The sequence below is a fragment of the Epinephelus fuscoguttatus genome, linkage group LG10 (assembly GCF_011397635.1).
Source record: "Epinephelus fuscoguttatus linkage group LG10, E.fuscoguttatus.final_Chr_v1".
Taxonomy (NCBI): domain Eukaryota; kingdom Metazoa; phylum Chordata; class Actinopteri; order Perciformes; family Serranidae; genus Epinephelus; species Epinephelus fuscoguttatus.
In genome coordinates, this window is record NC_064761.1 from 8,500,459 (window position 1) to 8,526,428 (window position 25,970).

The 25,970-nt window shown below is 41.1% G+C and overlaps 1 protein-coding gene and 1 long non-coding RNA gene across 4 annotated transcripts in view; one reads left to right on the forward strand and one right to left on the reverse strand.

The window, feature by feature from the left end:
• LOC125895322 (adenylate cyclase type 1-like) overlaps window positions 1-25,970 on the reverse strand; it is a 61,212-nt gene that overhangs the window by 12,404 nt on the left and 22,838 nt on the right. The window contains exons 6-16 of one of the 3 annotated variants that reach the window (XM_049587066.1): window positions 22,231-22,389; window positions 18,791-18,932; window positions 16,960-17,115; window positions 13,197-13,391; window positions 8,177-8,274; window positions 7,911-7,995; window positions 7,158-7,247; window positions 4,601-4,857; window positions 4,300-4,426; window positions 3,227-3,343; window positions 150-273 (exon numbers count right to left, since the gene is read on the reverse strand). In XM_049587066.1, coding sequence (XP_049443023.1) covers window positions 220-273; window positions 3,227-3,343; window positions 4,300-4,426; window positions 4,601-4,857; window positions 7,158-7,247; window positions 7,911-7,995; window positions 8,177-8,274; window positions 13,197-13,391; window positions 16,960-17,115; window positions 18,791-18,932; window positions 22,231-22,389 — 1,480 coding nt within the window. In that variant the 3' untranslated portion in view covers window positions 150-219. Of the gene's footprint in view, window positions 1-149; window positions 274-484; window positions 579-3,226; window positions 3,344-4,299; window positions 4,427-4,600; window positions 4,858-7,157; window positions 7,248-7,910; window positions 7,996-8,176; window positions 8,275-13,196; window positions 13,392-16,959; window positions 17,116-18,790; window positions 18,933-22,230; window positions 22,390-25,970 lie in introns of those variants that run through there. The other 2 variants (XM_049587067.1, XM_049587065.1) reach the window with 2 other exon arrangements.
• LOC125895348 (uncharacterized) lies at window positions 481-7,294 on the forward strand. Its single transcript, XR_007450171.1, has 3 exons — window positions 481-615; window positions 1,069-1,126; window positions 7,165-7,294. It is a non-coding gene; the product is annotated as an uncharacterized LOC125895348 (long non-coding RNA).

The window sequence follows — 25,970 nt, forward strand, 5'->3', positions numbered from 1 at the left end:
CGTAAGTGAACGGGCATACTTCAAGTGCAAAGTTAGTCCACTAAACAAGCTTTTTTTCCACAAAGACCGCCTCATATCGTTAGGATAAATGTCAGAGAACATATAGAAAATGACATGTAAACGTGTTGTCTTACCTTACCAGTGTGGTGCCATGTTTGTTTACCATTTACCTCTGCTTTCCAAAGCGCAGCCGAAATATCGCGAGAACAAGCAGCGGTCTCATAGCGCGCCTGAACAAGCAGCAACAGCGGGAAGGCAGAACCGGACGGTCGCCTGAACGGAGGAGGAGGAGAAGAGAGAGAGAGACGCAACAGGTAACGTTAGAGGACGAGAGGGGAGGAATGGCTGCTGCAAGGCTGCGTAGCTCTGGAGATTGGTGGTGTACCTGTGAATGCTGTGCCCCAATGCCCACAGAAGAGGAATGCCTCTGTTGCAAGGAATGGGACCGGTTGCAGCTTTATTTTCAAGGTCTGGATGTGACCGAGGACGAGACACCTCCACCTGGAGTAACGTTAGTATCCAGCTGGGCTTTATCTAGAGCTGGCGAGATATATTCGGCTGCGCTTTGGAAAGGAGAGCTAGAGGGATAAACAAACATGGCAGCACACCAGTAAGGTAAGACAACATGTTTACATGTCGTTTTCTATATGTTCTCTGACATTTATCCTAACGATATGAGGCGGTCTTTGTGGAAAAAAGCTTGTTTAGTGGACTAACTTTGCACTTGAAGTATGCCCGTTCACTTACGTTTTAACAAGTCTGTCGCTAATTAATTTAATTTATCATATAGTAGACGTGCATTTTCTTGCAGCTAACAGTGAGTTTATAATATGTTTCTCTTAAATCAGGCTGTGTTTGTGTGCACGCAAACACTGTTGTGTCATCATGGACAGCTTATAGCTCTAAAACTAAAGGCCCTGTTGGTAATAAAACAAGTTAAAACAACAGAAGTAGATTGCTTGTTTTAGTATGTAGTTAGAGGTGGCTGCTAAGTGTAATATAGTCATTTAAATGCTGTTGGAACAATGGTAGGATACATAACCTATAACAGTTTCTATGTGTGATCAGGATCTTCCAGTGGGACTGAAGATGACTTTAAGGAAGGCTACATGGGAGGAATACATGAGTAAGATGCAAGATTCTGTTTATTTTTCAGACTTTTCCTAATCCCTAATCTTTATATTTTTTTATCTTTCCTGGTTAGTAAAAGCCATTCAAATGAAACAATCTGAAATGGAAAAATAACTCTTTGATTAAACTGCTCACACCTCAGACATACATCCTGTAACACAGATCCTGTTAAGACCTTTTAACATGCGTCTTGGCTGATCCGATCCCAGGCGGATAACTCTGGGGCAGCTGTGGCTCAGGAGTTAGAGTGGATTGTCCACTAATGGGAGGATCGGCGGTTTGATCCCTGCACAGCAAAGTATACTGGCAAGATACTGAGCTCCAAACTGTGTGTGTGTGTGTGTGTGTGTGTGTGTGTGTGTGTGTGAATGAATGAATGTGACATAGTAAGAAAGTGTTCTAAGTGGTCAGAAGACTAGAGAAGGGCAACACAAGTGCTTTAACAATAACTTATTCAACGTCTAAGTCTGGAAGTTTAAATTCATGTCTCACAGAGTAAACTAAAAAAACTAAAAAAAAACCTAAATTTTTATCTCTGTCGGTGAAAACTGATCTGAGTTCAGACTGTTAACTTACAGCACAGCTACACTCACAGATAACTGAGCCTCCTACCTGCCTGTCAGACAGCATCAAGTCATAAACCTTCCCCAGGTAGTCCGGATCTGAGGGGAGTCCTGCAGGGATCAACAGTTATGAAGTCTGGTGACTCCTTGCTCCGCTGCCATTTAGCAGCTCACAAGCGGAGCTAACTGCTAACAGCCACCATTGTAACTAACAAACTCCTCAAATCCATTCAGCAGCTCTACCATTCACAGTCAGACACACATGGCTGATTATTTACTGCTGAATTACAGCTCATAACTCGCAACAACGGCTGACACTGCTCTGGTGTGAGTGTTTGTGAAATATCCTGGTGCAGACTATTTAATGGAGTTTGCCAGCCTGTCAGTCATGCGCCATTTTAAGATAATTGCTACCACGGCTGTTCTTGGCTTTCAAGGTGCAATAGTCCACCACTAACATTTTCATTACGTCACGTCTGGTCTCGTCAACAAAAATGAAACATATATTTCATCTTAGTTTTTTATTTTCAAGGTCTCTTTTTAGCTTGTCATTAGCCATGTTTCCATCAGCCTGTTTAGATGTGCATCTAAAAGTATTGCATCGGAAAATTATGATGGAAACGCTAGAATTCAAATTAAATTTGCACAAACTAAAATACGCTCGCTTTAGCCGGGTTTTGGTTGATTTGAAAAAAAATGTTGATTCGCAAAACGGGGGAAGGAAACAGTTATGTTCAAATTAAGTCTGACGTAGCACACCTCTCTCCATGGTGATATCCACACTCCGGGTCGGGAAGGCAGTAATGCATTTACAAGCTGGTTGCCAACCGCCAGAAAACATAGAAGAAGAAGAATGCGAGACTTGTTTTGTTTCCGGTTCTGTGGAAAACTCGCTTGAGTTCGTAGTTTTCTCATAGTCTGTACATTTAATGGAAATACACAGGATTCGTATTTCTTTTAATGCGCATTTCCCAATGATTCAAATCACTTTTGGATGGAAACATAGCTATTGTCTCGTTTTCGTCATGGAAAAAAGTTTGATGACAAAAAACTTTTTATCATAGTTTTTGTCAATGAATTGACACTGCAGAGGGCATCCTTTAATGTGGCCCAGGACACAATACCATGCACACTGCTGGAAATGTGGCCATATGGGGCCCAGACCACGTCCAAATTTTGTCTGAGCGATCAGATCTCAGGACGCATTGAGGACACATCGGATGCTTTCACACCTGTAGATAACGCTGTCCACTTGCGATCCAATCATCCAGGACACATGGTAATACCAGATGTAAACAGGGCCAAAGGGTCACCAGTAAATATGTGTCAATTTAGGGAACTACTGACCTTGATGTCTAAAGAACACCTTTCAGCCAGATGTCTGGGTGTCTTTTGACCTGTAAATCACTAAACCAGCTCCTCCCAGGTGCGTCAGGAAACACTGGAAAGTGTTTGCTGGTTTGAGAGGTCTTACCTCCCTTTAGACTGATAATGCTTGTAGGACAAGCCTGGACATGTCTGTTGATGCTCACCATGTTCCTGGGGTTTGACATGAGGAAGTGCTGAGCCACATGAGCCGGCAGCAGATTGAACAGGATTCTCTTGTTATCCAGCTTCACTTTCTCCATGTCGCCTCTCTCCTCCTCCGCCTGGACACCATCAGCAATAAATACAACGCACAGGAGGAGAAAGAGTGGTGAGTCTTTACAGAGTGACAGTGATATGTAGATCCAAAATGAAACTGATACTCTATTGTCCCAATACAATGAACCTTTATTGTAGCTCAAAGCTCAGAGGGAGATGTAATTGCTTATCTTTATCACTAGAGGGAGATAATGATTTGCAAACAAGACAAACGCTCACTGTCATTCCTAAAATAGAAACATGGACACTTTCATGATCCACTGGGACTGCACAAGACTGTGCATGCAAACACACACACACACACATACCATTCAAACACACACACTTATGCACATATGCATTATTCAAAGCCATTTCTGCCTGAAACTGAATCCTAATTTGGGTTTTGAAAACCTGCCAGTCAAGTGAAAATATTTCATCTTGTTTCCACCAGAAATTAACTTGTTTCAAGATGTGAAAATCTTCTTTTTTGTGAATGGTGTTTTGTTTAGTTTTCTTTTATTAATTACAATAGAAATAGGTGAATATACAAAACCATAAAAGATAAATACATTTAAAAAAAAAAAAAAAGGAAGATAGAGACCAACAAAAGTTACACAATTTGACATAGATTTTAAATATTTAGAATCATCTGTGAGTGCATACTATGATACACTTATAACATTAATATCATCATCCATATCAATAATCTGCACTGGTTGAGATTTTCTTACTGCAGATATTTATGTATGTTTTTCATCAAATACACAACTTACAATTTCCCCTAAACACAACAGGAGCAATTTTGGAGTTCAGTGTTTTGCTCAAAGACACTTTGAGCTGTAATGAGGAGGAGCTGTGGATCAAACTAATAACCCTAAGCAGATTTTCTTGCAGTGAGCAAGAGCAACTGGGTGTGCACATACAAAGCCTTATGCATGCATGAGCAGTAACGATGTGCTACTTGTACAAACAGACGTACCTGAGTGGCCCAGAGATAGTCGAGCCGCAGCTTCAGGTCCAGCTGTCTTGAATGCAGAGCCAGCGCTCCAGAAAACAGCAAGGCAGCCAACACAGGATCGTACCCCCGTGTGTGGAGAAACCCTCCCCTGAAAGACACACACACACACACACAGAAACAAAATGGGTTGTTTGCTCCTTTAAATATCCTGATAGGCAGATTAAAAAAACTGAGAAGAAATATGAATTTAAAACACAAACATGAGCCACAAACATACATATTTTCCACACCACACTACACATCACATGTAGCTCAGTCTCACCCCACAGCTTGGCGATAGCCACTGGTCTCCATGACAACAGTGTAGGTGACAGAGAGGAGGAGGAGCAGGAGGATCTTGGGGAGTGAGGAGACTCGGAGGTAGGGGACAAGAGTGAGGGTGCCAGCCACACAGGACAGTAGGGCGTATGCCATGTTTGTACAAGCTCTGTCCGCTGCTGTGCTGTTGGCATCTGCGGAGACCTCTTCCACCAAGAGGCTGGAGTTTGTCCCAACTCTCCCCCAAGGAACACATCCCACCTGGAAGGAGAGATCACAGGAAAGTGGGTTAGATAAACAAACAACCACTAATAATGCCTTTTATGCTTTTATGTTAGACATAAGGCAATTTATGACAATGAAATAAACTTAAAAGATACACAGTACTGTGTGTGATGCTGGGGAAGTGAATTTAATTCATCTAAAAATGTATATTAAGTAAAACTGTGGGCTTAGTGCTAAAACAGTTAGTTGAGTAATTAAGTCAATCAACAAAATGAGTTGACTGGGTGGCTGATTATGTCATTAATCAAGTGACAAGACTTAAAAAACAAACAAAACAAAAAAAAAACAATTTCAGGTGTAAATTGAATTTTTACATGTGACTCTGCTTCCCCATTTCCAGTTTTTATGCTAGCTAAGCTAATAGCACCCTGGCTGTAACTTCATATTTGACCTAACAGACAGATAGAGGTGTTTTATGGGGCTACTGTGGGGTTACAGGGCACCAGGATCGTTGATATGAGCCATGCAGTCAAGTGAGAGTTGCCTTTGCATACTCAGCATAAAGTCAAACACGTTCTCGGTGGGTGTTGGCCTCCGCCAGGGTTGTCCCTCGTCACCACTCCTGTCTGTGATATTCATGGACAGGATCTCCAGGCACAGCTGGGGGAGGAAGGGATCCGATTTGGGAACCTCAGAATTGTTTCTCTGCTTTTGCAGATGATGTGGTTCTGTTGGCTTCATCACAGTGTGACCTCCAGCATGCACTGGGGCGGTTTGCAGTTGAGTATGAAGCAGCTGGGATGAGAGTCAGCACCTCTAAATCTGAGGCCATGGTTCTCTGCTGGAAAATACTGGATTGCCCCCTCTGGGTTGAGAGAGAGTCACTGCCTCAAGAGTTCAAGTATCTCAGGCTCTTGTTCATGACTGAGGGTAGAATGGAGCTTGAGATGGATAGGCGGTTTGGTGCGGTGTCTGCAGTGATGCGGACACTGCACCAGAATGTTATGGTGAAGAGGGAGCTGTGCGAACCATATAAAAACATCTAAAACTAGGAGCTCTGTGAGGCTGTATTGTGGTGCTTTCAGCTAACGTCAGCACGCTAACAATGCTAATATTCAGCATGGTCACACACTAAACTAAGATGGTCAACACTGTAAACATGTACCTGCTAAACATCAATATGGTAGCATTGACATTGTGAGTATAGTAGCATGGTGATGTTTGCAATTAGGTCAAATGAGCGCTGTGCCTCAGCAAAGAGGCTACAATGTAACGTCTCTTAAGGCTCTGGTTCATCTTTGGTATTTTGTAACCTTGAAATATTAAAAAAAAAAAAAGAAAGAAATTAGATAAAAAAGAAAACAATTAGATTATTCAATAAAGGAAATGATCAAAGTCTGTAGCTAGTGGGGCCATCCCTTCACTACATCCCTGCTGCTACACCTTTGCTTTATTTTATTTTTACACCTACAGTGGGCTAATCACACACCCACACACCAGCCTGACCAAGTTCTGGGGCTGATGGTGACACCAACCAGTTTGTGTTTAAAATATTTTAACGGGTATTTTACACTTGGACAATAAATGTTTTATTCTTCTGAGACTCTGTGGCACCATCTGCTCGGGTGCAACTCTGCCAACTTGTGTACTGCAGAGACTTGAAATGACAATGAAATGATGACACTGTGTCTAACTCAACTGCTTTGCTCTGCATTGTGTACTTTAATGTTCTATTATTTTTACATAGCCTAGGCCTTTAAGTCATTGTACGATATCAGCATTTGAACCCCTGTTTTTATTTTTTTATAAGCAGTTAATAAATTCTTTGTCACCAGTTTACATTCACAGTGATATGATGCGAAACAGAGATGGTTATTATATCTCATACATGATTCATACGTGTTTCTGATCATCTATGTTGCAGACATGTCCTTGATGGAGATTGACCTAGGTTGATCACATATTATATTATTATAATATAAATGAAATCATATAATAAATAAGATAGTAAATTCATTATAAATACTTTATGATTCGCTATATATAGCTATAAGCCAGTATAAACCAGTATCCTGTAATTAGTTTATCATGGGTTTTTTTTGTTTTTGTTTAAGTATGTTTTAATCACATATAGCTTGAGTTAAGATTTTTTTTTTGTCAAACTGCTGTCTCTTAGGTCAAAAACAAACTTTCACCCTTAACTTTATTTTTATTTGTTTTTATTGTTTTTTGCTTCCCCCTGCACAGCGCTTCAAATTGATTTAGCATTATATTGTGCATTACAAATAATCCTAAACTTGAATTAAACTAATTATTATATAACTCTACACTCTTACCACACAGGCCTGGGTAACAGAGTAGGTGAGCAGAACAAGGAAGACACACAGCACTGTTCGGATCTGGATGGTGAGGCAGCCCGGTTGGCACTAAAACCAGAGGAGACAGAAGGGAAGTGATTGGAAAATAGAACGAGTGAGTAAATGAAGCACCTGTTTATCTACTTCAATGGCATTTTGGACACATCATTAGCCAGGAGTGGAAATGAAATGGGTGCATTTTGTGGTGTGGCTCATTACATGCAGGCCTATTAGAAGAGAAGCTTAAAGGATATGATGAGAGTTCAATGTAGCATGATGCCACAGTGTCATATAGAGGGTATAAGTTGGCGTGGTCACTCACAACCTGACAAGTGTGCGGTGGAGGAAGAAGCACACAGGCTCTACTTCAGTAAAAGTAGCAATAGTACAGTGTAGAAATATTCTGTTACAAGTAGAAGTCTTGCAGTTAAAATGTATGTACTTCTGTACTGATAAAAGTACTCATTGTACAGAATGGCTCATTTCAGAACAATAAATATTATACAACTGGATTATAAATACTGATGCATTAATGTGTTCATCACTTTAACATTGCCGCTGGAAAAGGTGAAGCTAATTTTACTACTAATGTTTTACTACTACTTACAGTAGGTTATCCATAATAACAAATTGTAATTTATTAGTTGATTTCTATATATAAATTTGTTATCTTGAATAATCTTAATCAGGTTTCTGAGCTGCATCCTGAAGGAGGAGGTCTGGGAGTCCTACCTGAACACTGGTAAGATGCAGGTACATGACACAGGCCACGTGGAAACACACACACAGCACCAGCAGAAGCAGCACCAGCATCCCCCTGAGAAACGAGAGGAGAGACCAGAGTGAGAAGGGCTTCCCCACTTTTCCACTGACTGCAGTGAAAACACCTTCCTTTTTAATTGTCTCACTGCACCCTAGCAAGAGCGATCCAATTACGCTACACGAATGGACAAGCTGCAAATGTGGAAGAGTGTGTGTGTGTATGTGTGTGTACGTACTGTGGGATCATTAGCAAATAGATAAGGCCAAACAGAGCAGCGAGGATCAGAGAGAGAACCACTGCACTGATGAAATGGTCGTCATACACCTGGTGATACTAAGAAAGGACAAAACAGAGAGGAAAAAGTCAACATAAGAATCATTCATCCATCCACTCAGATGTTTATCTGGGTCTAGGTAGGAGCAGGTCATATATACTTTTCTGTGGAGAATCTTTACCCTGCTTTAAAACCAAATGCACAAGTGTGACATTTTTTCCAGTGTAGAGTTTATCTGTGCTCTCTAAAACGTTTGTGTTACACAGTAACTTAAGTATTTTTCAATCCGGACCAGAGCATGTGAGCAGAGCGGAGCAGTTGAAAATTTCTGCTCCTCGCTCGCAGACCTGTCACTTTGCGCCACTCGTCCGCTCCACTTGGTTCTGCGCATTCTTCACTCTGCTCTGCTCCATCATAAATTTTATCCCGCTCCACTCGCTCACCACTCTGCTCAAAAAAACTGCGTCGTAGACTACTACCCTAACCTGTAATCTTCTATTCACAAATAAAATGGGGTCTGCCCATTTTTCCGACATCCCATTGTTCCGACCATATTAAACCCATTGTTCCGAAGTCCCGTTGTTCCAAAATCATCATGATGCCCTCTGGTTAAGGTCTGGTTAGGTTTAGGCACAAAAACCACTTGGTTAGGGGTAAGGGGTTAGGGTTAGGGTCAGGAAAAGATCATGGTGTGGGTTAAAATGAAAAAGAAAGTGGCAAACACATAAGTTGTGAGCCTGCTTCACCTCAAGCCTTTCCCAGCTGACCCAGAGCTGGTCATGGCGCACCACCAAGGCAGAAATACGCCCGCCGGGAGGCCGTTCAGCACTGCGGACAGCTCCCCACACAACCCGGACCCCAGAGTTAATAACAGGAGGTTATGGTGTTTCACTCTCTCCTCTCTATGACACTTGTATCTCGACCAGTAGCCTACTTTTGTTGCGTTGCTGAATGATCCTCTATGGTACACAAATACAGTATATGCTAGTATAATTACATATCGGAACAACGGGATGTCGGACTAATGAGAGGTCGGAACAATGAGAGGTCGGAACAATGCTACGGCACCAATAAAACATGAGCTTGGTAGATTCTCCAGGGAAGCCCTCTCCCCGCAGTTAGGGACCGTTCTACACGGTACCGCTGGCAGGGTGGAAATAGTCAAAGTGTGGAGGAGACGAACCAGGTTAAGCGGCCTCTGAAGCCCTCTCGCCTCTTCCCGCAGTTAGGGACCGTTCTCCAAGGTACCGCTGCTTCTCTTCTCAGTTTCTTTTCTGAAGTACACAGTAAACTCTATAGTTTTGAAAGAAAATAGTGTGGGTGTGCACAGGTGCAAAGATGTATTCTGGGTGGGGCATGAGCGACCGGAGTGAAATTGGAGCAAGAGATCCACTCTACCTTTTAAAAAAAATAGCCGCTCCTCGCTCAACACAAAATCCTCCCGCTCCCGCTCCACTCACATGCTCTGATCCAGACCCTATTTTGCATGTTTTTGTGTCTAAGACCTTTTTTCCACCAAAATTAGTGCATGTATGTATGTACGTTTAAACACGGTAAACCCACTAAAAATGGCGAATAAAGTGCCTTTTTTTATCTGGTGTGTCATGTGTGACATCATAGAGGGGTTGCACACTGGAAAACAGGCTGGTAAACAGTAGAGAGCAGTGAGGAAGCCAGTGAAAATTTTGCGGTGGTTACTTTGTTTCTCATTTCTCTTACTTTTTCAGTCTTTCAAACTTGGTGCAGACTACATTGTCATTGGTGTTCAAGCGCTGCTCGGACAGAGACAGATGGTATTCTGTGGGTGTTGATCAGTGGGTCGCATCGACAAAGGGGCTACAATTAGTGCATCCACAAGGCTGTTGTATTGCCATCACTGCCAATCAGAGCAGGAGCCGATAAACACCCCTGACTACTGCAGAGTCATTTGTCAGGGAGTGAATGCCGATCGTAACAATCTCCATTAAACACAAAAGCCAGATGTTAGCGGTGTTAGTGGGGTTTTTATGCATTTGGAAAGGGGTTTATATGACTAATGAGAACAACAACTTGAAATTGGTCCAAAATTGAGCAAGATCAGTGGCCAGGCCACAATGTAAACACTGAGGGCATATTTGCTGTGACAGTTTACATCCACCAAAAGTGTAAATTGACAGTGCACAAAGGCCCTGAATGGTTACAATGCAGCCTGTTTGGCCAGTACTGCCTGGCTCAATTATGGACCTATTAAAATATTGTCATTCCCATTAATCACTTAGATTCAAAAACATGGGAAAATAGGGCCCAGATTAAAGAATACCTAAATTACCTATTAAGGCTGGAATATGTTTCTCTGGACTGCAGCAAATATACATGGGGTCTTTGGAAGAGAGTTGCATGGCTGTTCAAGGTTCCTCCAACTACCATCAGGAGTCAGATAAAACAAGAGCTTTTTTCACACTCAGACTTTTTGAGTTTATCACATCAGCTCCTTTGCAAAACTTGATGAGCTACATGTATAGTTATCCATACCACCCTTCTCTGCGTAGATCTGCTGAGACATTTAAAGAGTCTTCCGAGAATCATAATTTCCACCTTAGCTATGGAAGTAAACACCACATTGATTTTCTGCCAAGTTCTGTGGCCAAAATACCACCACCTTTTGTGGTTAGTAATTGTCTTGCTTAAAATACACATAATTCTCTCTTCTCAGTTTATGTTCAACCTCACACAAACTATGCAAGCTTGTGTGCTTGGTATGAAAAACAGATTAGGTGCCTCCATGATTGTTGATTTACAGAATCCCTCCAGACTCTTCTGGCTTTGGGTGTCCTTAAAGTTTGGCATGCCCAGAATACCTCCAACAATTGACCTGAAATGGCACCTTCCACTGTGCAGAAGCAGTAGCTCACTCTTCTCTATTTGAGCCTCTTATTCTCTCCCTCAAAATGAGCTTAGACAGACCAAGAGGGAAGTTAATTTCACCTGCTTGCCTCCATCATCACATCCTTCTGGTTGGGACCCAAAGCCTTCTTCCTGAAACACAGGTGATATCTGGAGTGTCAGTGGAGCTTCACCTTTGGACTCAGCCTCAAGCATAAGCCACCTGAGAGAGGCTAATTCCACCTGCTGTTCTCACGCTCCATCTAACCCTTGTGAACAAGACCTGAAAATTGTTAACTCCTTCACTTAGGGCAGCATCTCAGTTATGAGAGGCAGCAGCTAACCAGAAGGATGGCAACTCCAATCCTGATACAGCTGTCATCATCATAGAATAAGGTCACTGACCATAAAGGAAAGAATCCATTCACTGGTTGTCAAGATATGTTACAGGCTAAAGGCCTTTGTACACCAAGTCCGTATTTTTCCCATGCGTTTTGATCCGTCATCTGATAGATTGTGTTATGTACAGAAATCTTGCACATTGAGTGTGATGCATTTCATTACTCCATTGGTTGGGAAAGTTCGCTATACAAAAATGCAGAGTAGCATTTGCTTCCCTTGCTTCTCTCCATTGAAGGTACCTCCCCGTCGACACTCCCTGAAGGCATTTGGTTATCGAATTATGTAACAATATTGTGTGGCTTTGCACTCTGCTGTAAGCATCATCATTGCTGTTGTGCATTTCTGGATAGGCTAAGATAACATTGTCTCTGTCGTGGAAGATTTCAAAAAGGTAATTGCTTCCAAATATTTCCACTTCTTTTTTTTGCTGACCCGCTGTCCACTTTTGTCTGAAGTCTGCGTTTAAACGTGATTGATTTATTTTTAAACAGGCAACACACTTGGACAAAAAAATACAGATTCATTGTGCAAAGACCTAAAGAATCATGGCAATAGACCAACCAAGCGACTACTGACTAACCTCTGGAGAAAAAGAGAAAATGAGGGATGATAAAGTGGAAGAGGCCTACGTTATATGACAGCTTTATTGTTTTTATCTTTAATGAGTTCAGATCTGAGTGACTACTCTGATCATAGGTCTCACTTTCTCCTTAGTTATCTCCACAACTGTAGTTTACAGCTATAAAATTCTGGTTGTAATCATATCTAACAACCAAAATCTTTTCAGACGGAGGTCCTTGAAGCAAAATTTTCTCAAATGGGGGTCATGACCTAATTTGTATCAATTTCAGGGTCCTTGACACAAGAAAGGTTGAGAGCCACTACCTTAGAAGTTATTCTTTATTTCTGCCTGAGATAAAAAACTGTTTTAGAGGCAGATGACACTGAATGGATCTAAATTCTGTAGTTGGATATGAAACAATCTAACGTTTGCTCTATAAATCCGATGTGCAGTTAGATCTATACTTCAGGGACAATGGTTTGTCCTGAACTCTACCAGCATCCTATGAAAGAAATATTTTTACTGTAGCTGCGTGGGAGTAAATAAACACTAATTTGAGCCTTGATTTTTTTTTTTCTGCTGGTGGCATTTTCCTGATGGATGAGACTTCTGAAAATGAGTAATAATTAACTAGTTTTTACTGTGTATGGGGCTATGATTCTTCTGCCACCAGTTTGGATGTCTAGATCACACACAGACAAAGACACAGACATAGATACTGTGACACACACACACACACACACTTGCCCGTCCCCGTTCTGTGTCTCCTTTATGGCTCACCCACGCAAGCACAGGAGAAAGCTATCACGTGTGCCGCTCAGACGTTCCCAAATCATTATCTGCACCCCCTCCTGAGAGGGTGGGTGGATTCCTCATACACACACACACACACACACACACACACACACACACACACACAGACATCATAGACAACAGGCGTGGGAGAGAGGGAGAAAGGGGAGAAAGAATTAGAGACTGTGTAGGGTGTGTAGCCTATGTGAGAGAATAAGGTTGGGGGGGCAGTCACGAAGCATGTTACCTTATGTGTGATGAGGAAAGTATATATTTGTAACATTTTGTAAATATAAATCCAAGTTACTGCTGGCTTCTCTGCAGATGTTCAGTGTATATGCGTGTGTGTGTGTGTGTCCTCACCCTGCGCTCCCTGTCTCTGCTCCTGTAGAACAGAGTGATGAAGTTGAGGTCTGTTGTCTCTGACTCGGTCTGCCGCGCTTCAATGAGCCGCCCGATGTAGCGGTTGACTCGTGTTCCTGGCGAGTGCTGCACGGCGGTGGCTGAGAAGGACGTCCGACTCCTCAGCTTCTCTGACGCAGTCCGCAAGGCCCTCCGCTGTCAGACACCAAACAGACAACACAATCAGCCTCTGCAGAGGCCAAGCCTGTCTGATGTGTTAAACTTGGCTGGTTCTCAGCTGGTGTGCTGAGGCATACCAATGCAGAGTTTTGTGAAGTCAGCATTCACTGCTGTAAGATTTTGTAATAACTTCACAAACATCAGTGGAAACAAGATATGAAATCTACAGCCATGCTGGCTCAGCCCTGTCAGGCTGCAATGCTTGTTAAACACCAAAAAACGAAATTGTTTGATGAAATACAGACAGAAAACTTTACACCTCATTACCATTAGTGGGGTAGAGAGTTGTGAGCTAAACTGTCAGCTAAATTAAGGCCCTTTTCACACCTGGCATTAACGCCTTGGGTGAGCCATGCACAAGTTGACAGCTCTAGGTACAGGTGTTAATGCACCCAAGACGCATTGCGGACACATTGAGCTTGTTTATACCTGGTATTAACCTGCATCTTGGTGATCCCATCACAAGTGAATAGTGCTAAATACAAGTGTAAATGACCATCAAGACACATTGTGATCTGATCACTCAAACCACTTTCTGAGGCGTGGGACATATTTGACTACATATCTTTTGTGGTGTAAACGCTCATGAGTTCTGATGTGTCCCCGACAAGGACTACATTATCATGCAGGACATGGTGGATGTTTTGGTGACAACGCTCTATAACAGGAGTTTTTAATGTTCTTGAGATAATTCTCAGATTTTTTTTGGTCCTCTTTCATTTGGTCAACCGTTAACTTGACTAGAGAGCATGCTAGCAAGCTGCTAATGAGAGTATAAACGCAAGTGTGTGTAGGGCCATTTGACCCTCTGGTGTAAGGGACCTAAACAGTGACAAAATCTGAACAAAAGTGATAAGCTGGAGACCAATAACAGAAGCATGTTAATACAGCGCTGCAGGAATGATGTTTTATTGTAGGCAGACACAGTAGTTAGCATCGCTTTTGTTCCCTCATCAAAAAGTATGTGGCAAACATACATTTATGGTTCTTGCACGTTTTGTTCAGCAAGACTATCTTCACAAATGAACAAAACTTTTATAATTTTTGAAGCATAAATGCAATCGCTAGAGGTAAAAGGCTAATGTTAGGCTGAAAACAAACTACACCACAGTCACACCACCACAACGATGCTGTGAAGCCATGTTCAGGGTGATGACATTCTGCAGTCTCCTTTAGCCGCTTGTTAGCCACCGCCTTTTTTAAGACACATAAATAATAAATATATATAAATATATCAATATTCACAACTGGGGTATTTACTGATGTCTTTTATGTTGTAGAACAAATCCTGAAAGTCTCCTCAGCTTGTGTTAATCGCAGACCTTATTTCAGGCATCGAACAAAAAACCGAGAGGGAACCGGGAGTGCAAAAATGCTAACTTAGGACTCATTCTGAGGTTTCTACCGTTTTTTTTCCCCGTTAAAGGGGTTTTTTTGGGGAGTTTTTCCTTATCCGCTGCGAGGGTCATAAGGACAGAGGGATGTCGTGTGCTGTAAAGCCCTGTGAGGCAAATTGTGATTTGTGATATTGGGCTTTATAAATAAAATTGAATTGAATTGAATTCCTGCACCACTCTGTACCAGGTGTAAACAGGCTCATTGAGATCCAATCACCCAGACTACATTTGGAGGTGATCCGGGCTACATACAGAATGACCACTTTCTTTTAGCATTGTGTATGAGAATGTATCCTGGTCGATACTGAAGGACTGTCTACTCAGCTGGCATCCTCTGTGTGAGTGGAAGTATGTAGTCAGACCAACAGCGTCGTATTAAAATCAGCATCATATATAAGTGTGACAACAGGCAACAGCATCAACAGGCAAAATGGATTCTCGTGGATAGAGTACGCACAAAACACGCTGCCTGATTTCAATCTGGGCCAAAGAGTCACTTCAACAAAAACTGAAAGATTCATGTAAAATGCACTGCTGCATCCTGCCATACATAAGAGACACACTGCACCATTCTTCTATCATTAAGCATGTTATCAATGTGCATAAAGCAAGCACACGGTACACTGTAGGTATTTATAGTTAGAGTCTCAACTGTAGCTATTATTAGAGAGGAATCAGTCAGTTCTTCTTCTCACTATTTTACAGCTACAGCGCAGCATTATAAAAATAATGTGAGGTATTCTTTAAATTTACACCTGCTTCTACAAAATAACATTAAAAACAGTGGCTCTGTCACTTAATCATCCAGCCTCAGTGGAAGTGATACAAGGATCCTAATATAATCACTGTTCTGCTCCCACAGATTCTACATCCATCTGAACGAGTCATTCAGTCTCATTTTCATCTTTCTCAAGTCTGAAGGTGTAAAAATACTAGTGTCCCTGAAAGTGCACAAAAGCCATTAATATGAGGATACAAATTATTCATTTGTAATATGCAAAACAGTATTTCATTCGCACAAATTAAAAACTTTATATCTACAATACCGGCCAGGCCAGCAGAAATTGAAGCTCTTATCCAGCAGCTTTCAGACTGAACTCCAACACATGTTCTGCATCACACAGCTGAACAGCTTTGCCTCGTGTAGAAACAAGTTTATTTTGACTGACATGTTCAGTAACTGCACCACGAATATCCAAATTCACTAGAAAGTGACAGTTAATAGTCTAACAGTACTTAATCCAATGTACCACTCTATTTATTTTAGGTCATAAAAATGATTTATCATCCATCATATGATTAAATATGCTTTTGGCCAAACAATTTGCAGTGTCATAATTCCATTATGAAATTCCACTGTGTCACAATGCTAGGATTTTGGCTACTTGGATAATCATGTAACAATGTGGCTAATGCTATTATAGGAGATGATACCAGGCTGTGGGTGATTACCAGCAGTCATAATGCAACCTCATCAGAATCATGAAGTACTAATGCCTGGCCAAGCTCACACAGTTGGGCGGATTACGGCTAGCAGGCTATTTCTGACGGTCAGACCCTGTGATGCCACAACACCAAATCATCAGCCATCAAACACTGAGTGACAGGAACAGACCAGCAGCACTGTGACTGACTCACTGCTGGATTAAAGCAAATATACTCACAAAGATGATGAGAAACACCTGAGAAAGCTCAAATTGATGCTCATATGCATGAAAAAAAATCACCAACATATATATAGACATGCACACACACACACACACAAACTCAGCAAGCTTAAGAGCAGTGGGTTTAGGTCAAAAGTTGCTCATAATATCTATTCCAGTGGTTTACTTTTCAACAAGTAGTTGTAATGCAGGCATACTGCAGGATTAAAGATGCTGCGAAATCTAGAAATCCAGATTACTGCGATACAGTGTGTGTGTGTGTGTGTGTGTGTGTGTGTGTGTGTGTCTGGCAGATTAGGAATAGAAGCAGGATTTTGCTCCATCACAAATGGACATACAAACCCATTAAAAGGATTTCTCTTACTACATAACCTAGAAATATTTATATCTTTTCTGTACAGTAGTGGTACACTCACATGCATACAAACAGAAAAAAACATTGATAATATTCTGAGATTACAGATTGTGTCTGTTAAATACCTTGTCATCATCCTCACAGGTCATGACGTTGGAGAAGGGGATCTCAGCCTTAAACATTTTCCTACAGTGCATCAGCTGCACTAGCAGGTAGCACACTGTCTTAAACTTCATCCTCTTGGCTGGTTTGATGTCTGACAGAATAAGACCTGGAAAGATCTGGAAAGATAATGAGATGAACAGGAGAGAAGAAAGACTTAGACACTATAGAGGTACAGAAACACTTTAAGGTTTGGTTTTGATAACATGTATTATCTCCTGACATACTGTAAATGTAACAGAGACCTCTCACATAGTAACAGTTCTTTATCCAAGGCTGAAAACCAAAACCAGACTCTGTTTTGTGTTCATTCACTTCACTCTCTGAAACAGCCTCCCACATGGTTAGAGTACGTGCACTGCCCTTTTTCAACACATTTAAATTTCATAAATGAAACATTCCCAACTTCCTCTTATCTATAATCTACCAAGTCTAGACATTAAACTTGCATATAACAAATGGAAACAGGCATGTTACTGTTTGGCATCATGTATTGTTTACAGAAACTGTATAAAAGAACTGGACGTAGCTCAGACATAGAAAGGCAAAGTCAGTGTAAAGTGCCTTAAACCTGCATTCTTTTTAATGGCCAGAGGGATGCAACAAACAGCACGTGTGGCTGTTTGTGGTTGGGTGAGAGGGATGTGAACTCATTATTTTGCAGCTGTGTTAATCAAATCAGGTTGGGTTTCCATTATGAGTGACAAACGCGTCAAACGGTGCCAATCCCCTTTGATCTGACATCAGATGTGACGGGACAGTCGATACAGAGATACATTTATGTGCTGATTGCAGATAGTTGCATTGAATAGTGATTTTGTGGCTATTTATTGCATTGTTAATGTGCCTGATATTCTGGAAACCTGCCTACCGGTTTTGGTGACGTGTGCGCACTGTCCGCCGGTCAGCCAAACTTTGGCTTACACCGGCTGCGCTCCGCCTGTACTGACAGTAAACCTGTTTTCAGCTAGCGAGCTTTTAGTGCACCTTTGGCGAAGCCTTTTGGCACGAAACTGTCACTGCGCCAAGCTGGATCTGTCGACACCTCCCCCTGCTGCGCCGCCACACCCATCTCAGCGCACCTCGGTCTGCCAAACTACCAAACTGAGCACGCCTCGGGTTGCGCTGCTCGAAACTAGCTCTGCACGGGGTTCGCCACCCTGCACTACCCTGCGCTGCGCTGGGAAACTAGAGCCCTCTGGGTCTTTGGCAGGTTAACTGTAGTAATTTCAACTAAATTAAACTACAGAACTCATTATTTACAACTTATTTTTACTAACAATCCTCCAGTATATTATCCTGAAAACAGAAAATACAGTTTCCGTAATAAACCTGAGAAAAAATTTTGCAACGCCCATCAAGGATGGGAGGAAAAGGAAGACATGACAAAAGCACGAATTTTAATATGCTTTGGAGTGTATTGTCTTGTTCAAGGAAATAAATAAAGCTTGATTGGGATTTTTACGCCAAACTGTGAGTGAAACGTTGGAAAACCTGCATATGTCAAGTGTTTATTTGTGTGTGTGTGTGTGTGTGTGTGTGTGTGTGTGTGTGTGTGTGCTCACACAAATACTGTAGCTGCGGATTAAAAATGCTACAAGTAGAGGCACATATTCAGCTATTGCGCACATTTACAGTGAGTGTGAGACAATGATACTAGTCATGCATATGCCAGCTTAACACACGGCCTGCCTCCCTCTCTGCATGAGAGGATTAACTATTATAACACTGATAGATATATCACCTGTCGAGTGAGAGAGGGAACATGCAAAAAAAGAAATGATTGTGGCATACTTTACGTCTGTGTGATGGCACAATGAAAAATGTCTCTATGTGATGTTTTTGGAGGAAGGCATGTCTCTCATGACCGAAGCCTGGCTCCACCTCATAGTCTCCATTCAAGCACTCCAGGGTGGTCCTTGTGATGTGCACCTTGCTGGAAGCACAAGCAGAGCAGAGGATGCAAGGCAGTTAGTGATGAAAGTCTGGCACTAAGGTCTTAAACAATTTTCCCCCTCATTATTTTCATCGGCCTAATAGCCCCTCAACTTGCTCAAAATTCTTTGCAGCGAAGAAATTTTAATCCTAACAACTCATTTAATATGGTAACGAGTCCTAAAATCTTATTACTTCACTTGAAACAAGACCAAATTGAGCCAATGAGATGACCTCATTTCGGTGCTTTTAAAATGCAAATCAGCTTGTTACTGTACATGTACATTTCCCTGAATCAAGTATTAATTTAGTACTAGTGGCCCACCTTATTTTAAGCTGCTGTCCTTTCAAAAAAAAATTATGAAACTACATCAAAGAGGAACAATTCAATCCGAATAACTCTTTATGAGATAAGGTGACTATGTTACACTTACACTATCATTACAAATTGCATGAAAAGACCAGATCCAACAATGAATTGATTCTACAAACAGGTATTGCATATATCTCTGTGCCATTAAAATTCATTGTTGTTAGAAACTTATGCCACTGCATTTTGGATAACATATTCCTCTATTAGAGCAGCAGAAGTTATTCATTCTGAAACAACTTTCAACAGTCACTTTTTTTGCAAAAATACATCATGTTGCATACACATCACTGGTTATGCTCAGGTCTGTTATGAGAAAGTTTTGATGGTGTGTGTCTTGCTATTTTTGATTTGTGATTTGTAAAGAAATTGACATAATCTCAGTCAGAGCTGTACCACAAGTTTAAATATGCAGCTGACAATGCTCAAAAAAAAGGAGGGTAGTCACAGAAGGGTAGTGCCCAAATCAGCTGTAATCAAACCACTACTCAAAAAAACTACTCTTGATCCTGAAATTCTGAACAACTTCAGACCAATCTCAAATCTCCCTTTCATCTCCAAAGTCCTTGAAAAAATAGTCTCCAGTCAACTTACCGATCACCTTTCACACAATACCCTCCTCGATCCTTTTCAATCTGGTTTCGAATCACTACGTAGTACTGAGACTCCCCTCACAAAAGTAACCAATGACCTTCTCCTTGCATCAGACTCCAATTCTTCTTCACTTCTCATTCTCCTGGATTTAAGTGCAGCTTTTGATACAGTCGATCATAACATTCTGCTAGATCGTCTGTCCAATCACGTAGGCATCCATGGTACTGCACTTTCCTGGTTACAATCCTATCTGAGTGACAGAAAGCACTGTGTCTCATATAAAAACACTACATCCATATCTTCCTTAGTGCAGTTTGGCGTACCACAGGGATCTGTCCTGGGTCCCTTACTTTTTTGTATATACTTACTGCCCCTTGGTGACATATTCCGTAGATTTGGCATTAACTACCATTGTTATGCCGATGACACGCAAATTTACATTCCACTTACACCCCACAATCAATCCCAACTTACAAATCCTGAATCCTGCTTAGCTGCTGTTACTCACTGGATGTCACAAAAAATTTTTATGACTGAATGCCAACAAAATTGAATTACTAATCATAGGCCCGAGCACCCAACTACCACTCCTCAACAGTTAAAAACCTTGATGTGACTTTTGATTCATCTCTGTCTTTTGATGCTCACATCAGGGAAATCAATCAGATAGCATTTTTCCATCTACGCAACATCTCAAAGATCCGTCCCCTGCTAAATACCTCAGATGCAGAAATCTTAGTTCACACCTTTGTTTCATCTAGACTAGATTACTGCAATGTCCTCTTCTCTGGCCTACCGCACTGCAGCACAAACAAATTACAACTTGTTCAAAATGCAGCAGCCATGATACTAACCAAAATCAGGAAATATGATCATATAACCCCAGCTTTAATCACTCTTCACTGGCTCCCAATCCAGTCCAGATCAGACTTAAAGCTGCTTTTACTCACCTACAAATCTCTACATGGCCTAGCACCCCCATACTTATCTGAACTAATCATTCCATACGTAAATTGTAAATTGTATTTTTTATTTGCAATTTGTATTTTTCCAATGTATTTTTTTTCTATGTGAACTGGAAAGTGTTTTGAGCCCATGTTTATGGTGATTTTACACTTTAAATAAAGCTGAATTGAATTGAATTCAACCTTCCCTTTCCTTCCCCTTCCTCTTTAGTTAACACCATTTGCTCTATCAGCACTGTTTGCGCTCTTAGCGCTGATCGCATTGTTAGCACTGTTAGCTGCTAGCCACCAGCTATCCTGGCCCAGACACTGAATCACAGATATGCTCTGAATATCATATAGAGCTAGGTTAAGACAATTCATAGTTCATTTTGGCCATTAAGAGATCCCTCCCTATTATGCTTCCAATATAAAAAAAGGGAGGTAAAATCCACAGTGTAAAAATACACTCTAATCAGCCAAACTCAAAGAAATCAGAATATCAGATATGCCGCTATTGAATTTTTGTACCACATTACATTCTGACATCTATATATCATGATTACATGTAAAGATCTCATAGTTACAATATATCACATAATAACACTTCTTGTGATAATGACATCCTGGCTACATCTTTGATAACCATGTTTAAGTCTCATTTTAATTACAGCATTTATATCTGGAAATAAGCTCATAATTAAGGAAACTATCTTATGATTATGGGATGCAGATCTCATTACAGTAAGATAAAGATCTCATGATCCTAATAGAGATGCTATATCAAATCAAATCAAATCAACTTTATTTATATGGCACTTTTCATACAACAGTAACACAAAGTGCCTCACAGAGGTTAAAAACAACAAAGATCCAAACAGAAAACAGAAAGAAAAGAGAAAACCCAACCCTCCCACCCAACAAAAAGCTATTTAGCTCATAAAAATATAGAGATAATCATAATATAGTCTCATATTTTCAAGTCAATGTCCTCAGTTTGTCTTCCTCTAGTGAATGCAATGTGCATCTGTAGTTTTAGAGAATGCTTTGAGGCTGTTGTGAGAACTGACCATTCCTGTCAGGTGGCTAAAATAATTTTAGTTTTTTGTCTTTGAATTTGTCAGTGAATTTGTCTAGCCTTATCCTTTATGACTGATATTTGACAAGTCTATGGAAACACATGAGGAGTTCATAAGGAATACATTTCCCCATCTGTGATTGGATGCACACATTATAAGGCTATCTCTGTTGCTGGGATACTGTGTGTGTGTATGTGTGTGTGTGTGTGTGTGTGTGTGTGTGTGTGTGTGTGTGTGTGTGTGTGTTTGTGTTGTGTTTTTACTGTGGCTGCTCAGAGTCCAGTTTCAGTTGGTGTAAGAGTCAGCACTGACCCAGGCAGCCCTCCGGCCTCCATCACATTTGCCAGTGTGACATCGTTTGACCAGACATCATACTGCCATTTCCTGAGGCCCAGCACGCCACACAGCACCCGTCCTGTGTGCAGACCAACACGCATGTTCAGATCCACCTCTGTCGCCTCCACCACAGACCTGCAAGAGGGAGTAAGTGGGATAGGAGGTTAATCTCTAAAATTGTTGAAACAAAACCAAGACAATGTAACCTTTCCCTAAGAGGTTATGATTCATTTCTCTGTCTTTCTTTTGTTTGTTTGGATATTGTATAACTGTTTTTGGTGGCTTTCAGCAATGGATCAAACAACAGGTATTAGTTTCAGTGTGGTGATCTTGTACAAGGTGTGCAACCAAGAATATGTGAGGCTCCAGTTATGGGAAAGTTGGTACATTGTTTTGTTTCAGATTCAAATATTTCAACAACTATTGGATGGACTTTTGTGAAAGTTTGCTCAGATATTCATGGTCTGCTCCGGATGAATCTGTCTGACATTTGTGATCGCCTGCCTTTCATCTACAGCACCATTATGTAGTTGTAATTTCAGTTTGTTCAATACTTATCACCAAATCTCTCCAAAACTAATGACATTTCCATTAGCCTCCATTGTACTTTTTATTTAGTGCTAATTAGCAAGTGTTTGCATACTAACACATTAAACTAATGCTGGCCTAACACCAAATGACTTAACAAGCAATTTCACTGCCACAGACACATTCCCTAAAGTGGGCGTGAACTTGTGCAAGTTTTACCTCGGTTAGTGCACACTCCTTTGATCCCGATCGTTTGGTGTAAGGTGGTCATATAGCTCAGTCCAAGTTGTCTTACGTCAGACTTTTTCTCATCTTGACGTTCAGATAAAATCAAACAGTCTTGGCTCATGCAAAAAAGCGTGTGACCAAAAACGCATATGGTCTTCAGATGTGATAGAGTGTCATACTTTAGTCTTTAAAAAGTCTTTCCAAAGTCCCCTGGTGTATGGTGGGCATAAGATGGTGAACATGGTAAATATTATACCTGTTAAACATCCACATGTTAGTATTGTGATTGTGAGCATGTTGCTAGCTGATGCTAGCAAAGCACCTCTGTGTCTACTAACAGCCTCACAGAGCTGCTCACATGGCAGTATTTTTAAGCTTGTCTTCCACAGCACCAAAAACACACCAACACCCACTAACATCTGGCTTTTGTATTCAGTGGGAAAGGTAATACTCAGCATTCACTCCTGGGTCCAGTGACTGCAGTAGTCATGGGTATTCATCGGCTCCAGTTCCAATTGGCTTAGATCAGCAGAAATAAATACAGCTCCCTGGTGGACAAGCTCATTTTAGTCCCTTTGCCTTTGCCACATAATGCCGTATGTATCCGTCCAAGCAACTCTCGAACATTGTACAAAATTACTCTGCACCGAGTTTGAGAAAGAGACTGAATAAGTAAGAGATACAAAAGAGAAGTAACCACTGTAACATTTTCAGAGGCCTCCTTGCTGCGATCTACTATTTACTAACCTGTTTTCTGGCCCATCTGAGACATTGAATGTGACACACCAGTAAAAGAAAAAACACACACACACACAGAAATGCATTGTCTATTGCAGAGTCGTGTACATGGTCTACTGCCAATTGGAACAGAGCAGAAGTCTATCCCCTATTTTAGGGAGGTTTTCCAGTGTTTAAAAAACTGGTATACACCTGCTTATTTTGGTGTTAAACTGTTATTAGTATTGTTGCTGTTTTCTTAGAAATGACTTGACTTACTAGAGTTTATGACTTGTCTATCACCATGTTTACACTGATGCTGAGCTAGATCATTAGGGCTATGCATATTACCAATTTTCAAACAACATTTTATCATGTCTAGGTGGAGATATAGTCTCTCCAAATCATTTCTGGTTTCCTTTCCTCAAGGTGACCAATCTGCTGGCCCACTGACCTATTTAGTGGAAGAAAGAAACATTGCAACTTTATTCCGATCCAGTGTAAATAACTAATGTATGTAATGCATCCTCAAAATAAAAATTTCTTTTGAACTGGAAAAACCTGAGTGTGTGCATGCCTGCATCTAAAGTGTTTACATTTATGTATGTACAGGTACACGTGCAGACCATCTCAACTTCCCCGTGTTGTGACGCACAGGAGATAGAGCAGGACTCTTCCTCTCCACTAAATCACTACATAAAGGTTCTGGTCACCAGTGAAAGGTCAGCCACTTCAGACGATGTTTGTGTGTATGTTTACAGGGTGACAGAAAAGAAAATGCGGTCTGCCCATCAGGCTGAAGGAGGGATGTCTCTCTCACACACACACACACACACACACACACACACACACAAACCGGGATGATGAGTGTGTATGGCAGCACCTGTCTTCTGAGATAAAGGACTCCTACAGCAGCATCCATCCACTCAGACAGTGCAGCAGGGAAAGAACATGACAGTCGAGGGCTCGCACAAGGAAATGAGGTAAAGGCTCTCTGTGTATGTGTGTGTGTGTCAACATGCTGGTGGGGGGTATGCTACATGTGTATCTTTGTGATTGCAAAATTGTCACAGATTGAATTTGTCTCAGTTTACAGAATCTATCTGTCAATAATATTAAAACTTGTGGAAGTCCCCAACATTGCTTTGTCATGTCCAAACAAAAAGTACTTCTTGCTGCTAAACTCTTATGTCATGTAAAAGCACTACTGTACATGTGTGTTACGTTGATGTTACTGTAGGTAAATTTAAATGTTTGACAGCCTGTTCCGCAACAAGCAGGAGAAAACTGGGAAATACAGTAAATGTTCCATCTAGTTTAAGCTGATCTAAATCTCAAACAGGAAACAGTCAAACATATTTGATTCATGACTGTAAAGCACTAAAGACAAAATTCATGCAACAAAGCTGCACTTTTTAATAATAAGCACAAATTAATAAATGTTTCTGTGCTAATCCAAACCTTAAATTCTCAAAAAGATTAATTTAATTTACTTTGTTAACCTTCATGGCAGAGAAGACTAGGCCTTTATTTTGAATATTATGATTTAGACTGGCTTTTCTTCCTAATTCTGTTTAAGACAAATTTAAAACTTTGTTCATGCTTAACCATCGTCTTAATAAATTCAGTATAATGCGAACATCTACTCATCAGCAGCACAAGATGTAAACATTAATGGAGTCTTCTTCGGCTCAGCTGTAACGTTATCTATCTCAGCATAGTTCCGTAGAGAGAAAATAGTACCTACATATCTTAAATAACTGTTTGTTTGTTTGTTTGTTTGGTGCTTTGAGCACCACAAGCCAAGTGCCGTCTAGTTCCATTATACTGGAGAGAGGGCCGACATCTTTACAGATATCTCCAACAGCAACTCGCATCAAAACAAATTAGATTATCAAATGACACTACAGGTAAGAGGAAAAATCAGCCTGTTCTCACTCCCAACTCATCAAATACGGCTGCTTTGTCAATGATTTCAATGTCAGATACCAACATACTGAGGGACCTTTTGCAGCCGTATGATACGCACCGGACAGGGCCATTGCAACCGGACAGGCAAACTAGGCAATTGCCTAGGGCCCTGAGCTGGAAGGGGGGCCCACAGAGACGGCTGACATTGGTCCATATCAATGACAATATGATGGAACCCCTATAGACACTGCAACAACGACAACACGTTGGAATCCCCCCTAATGGGGCCCCTACTAGCTGCTGCTTGCGAGTGGCTAGTGGGTGACCAGACG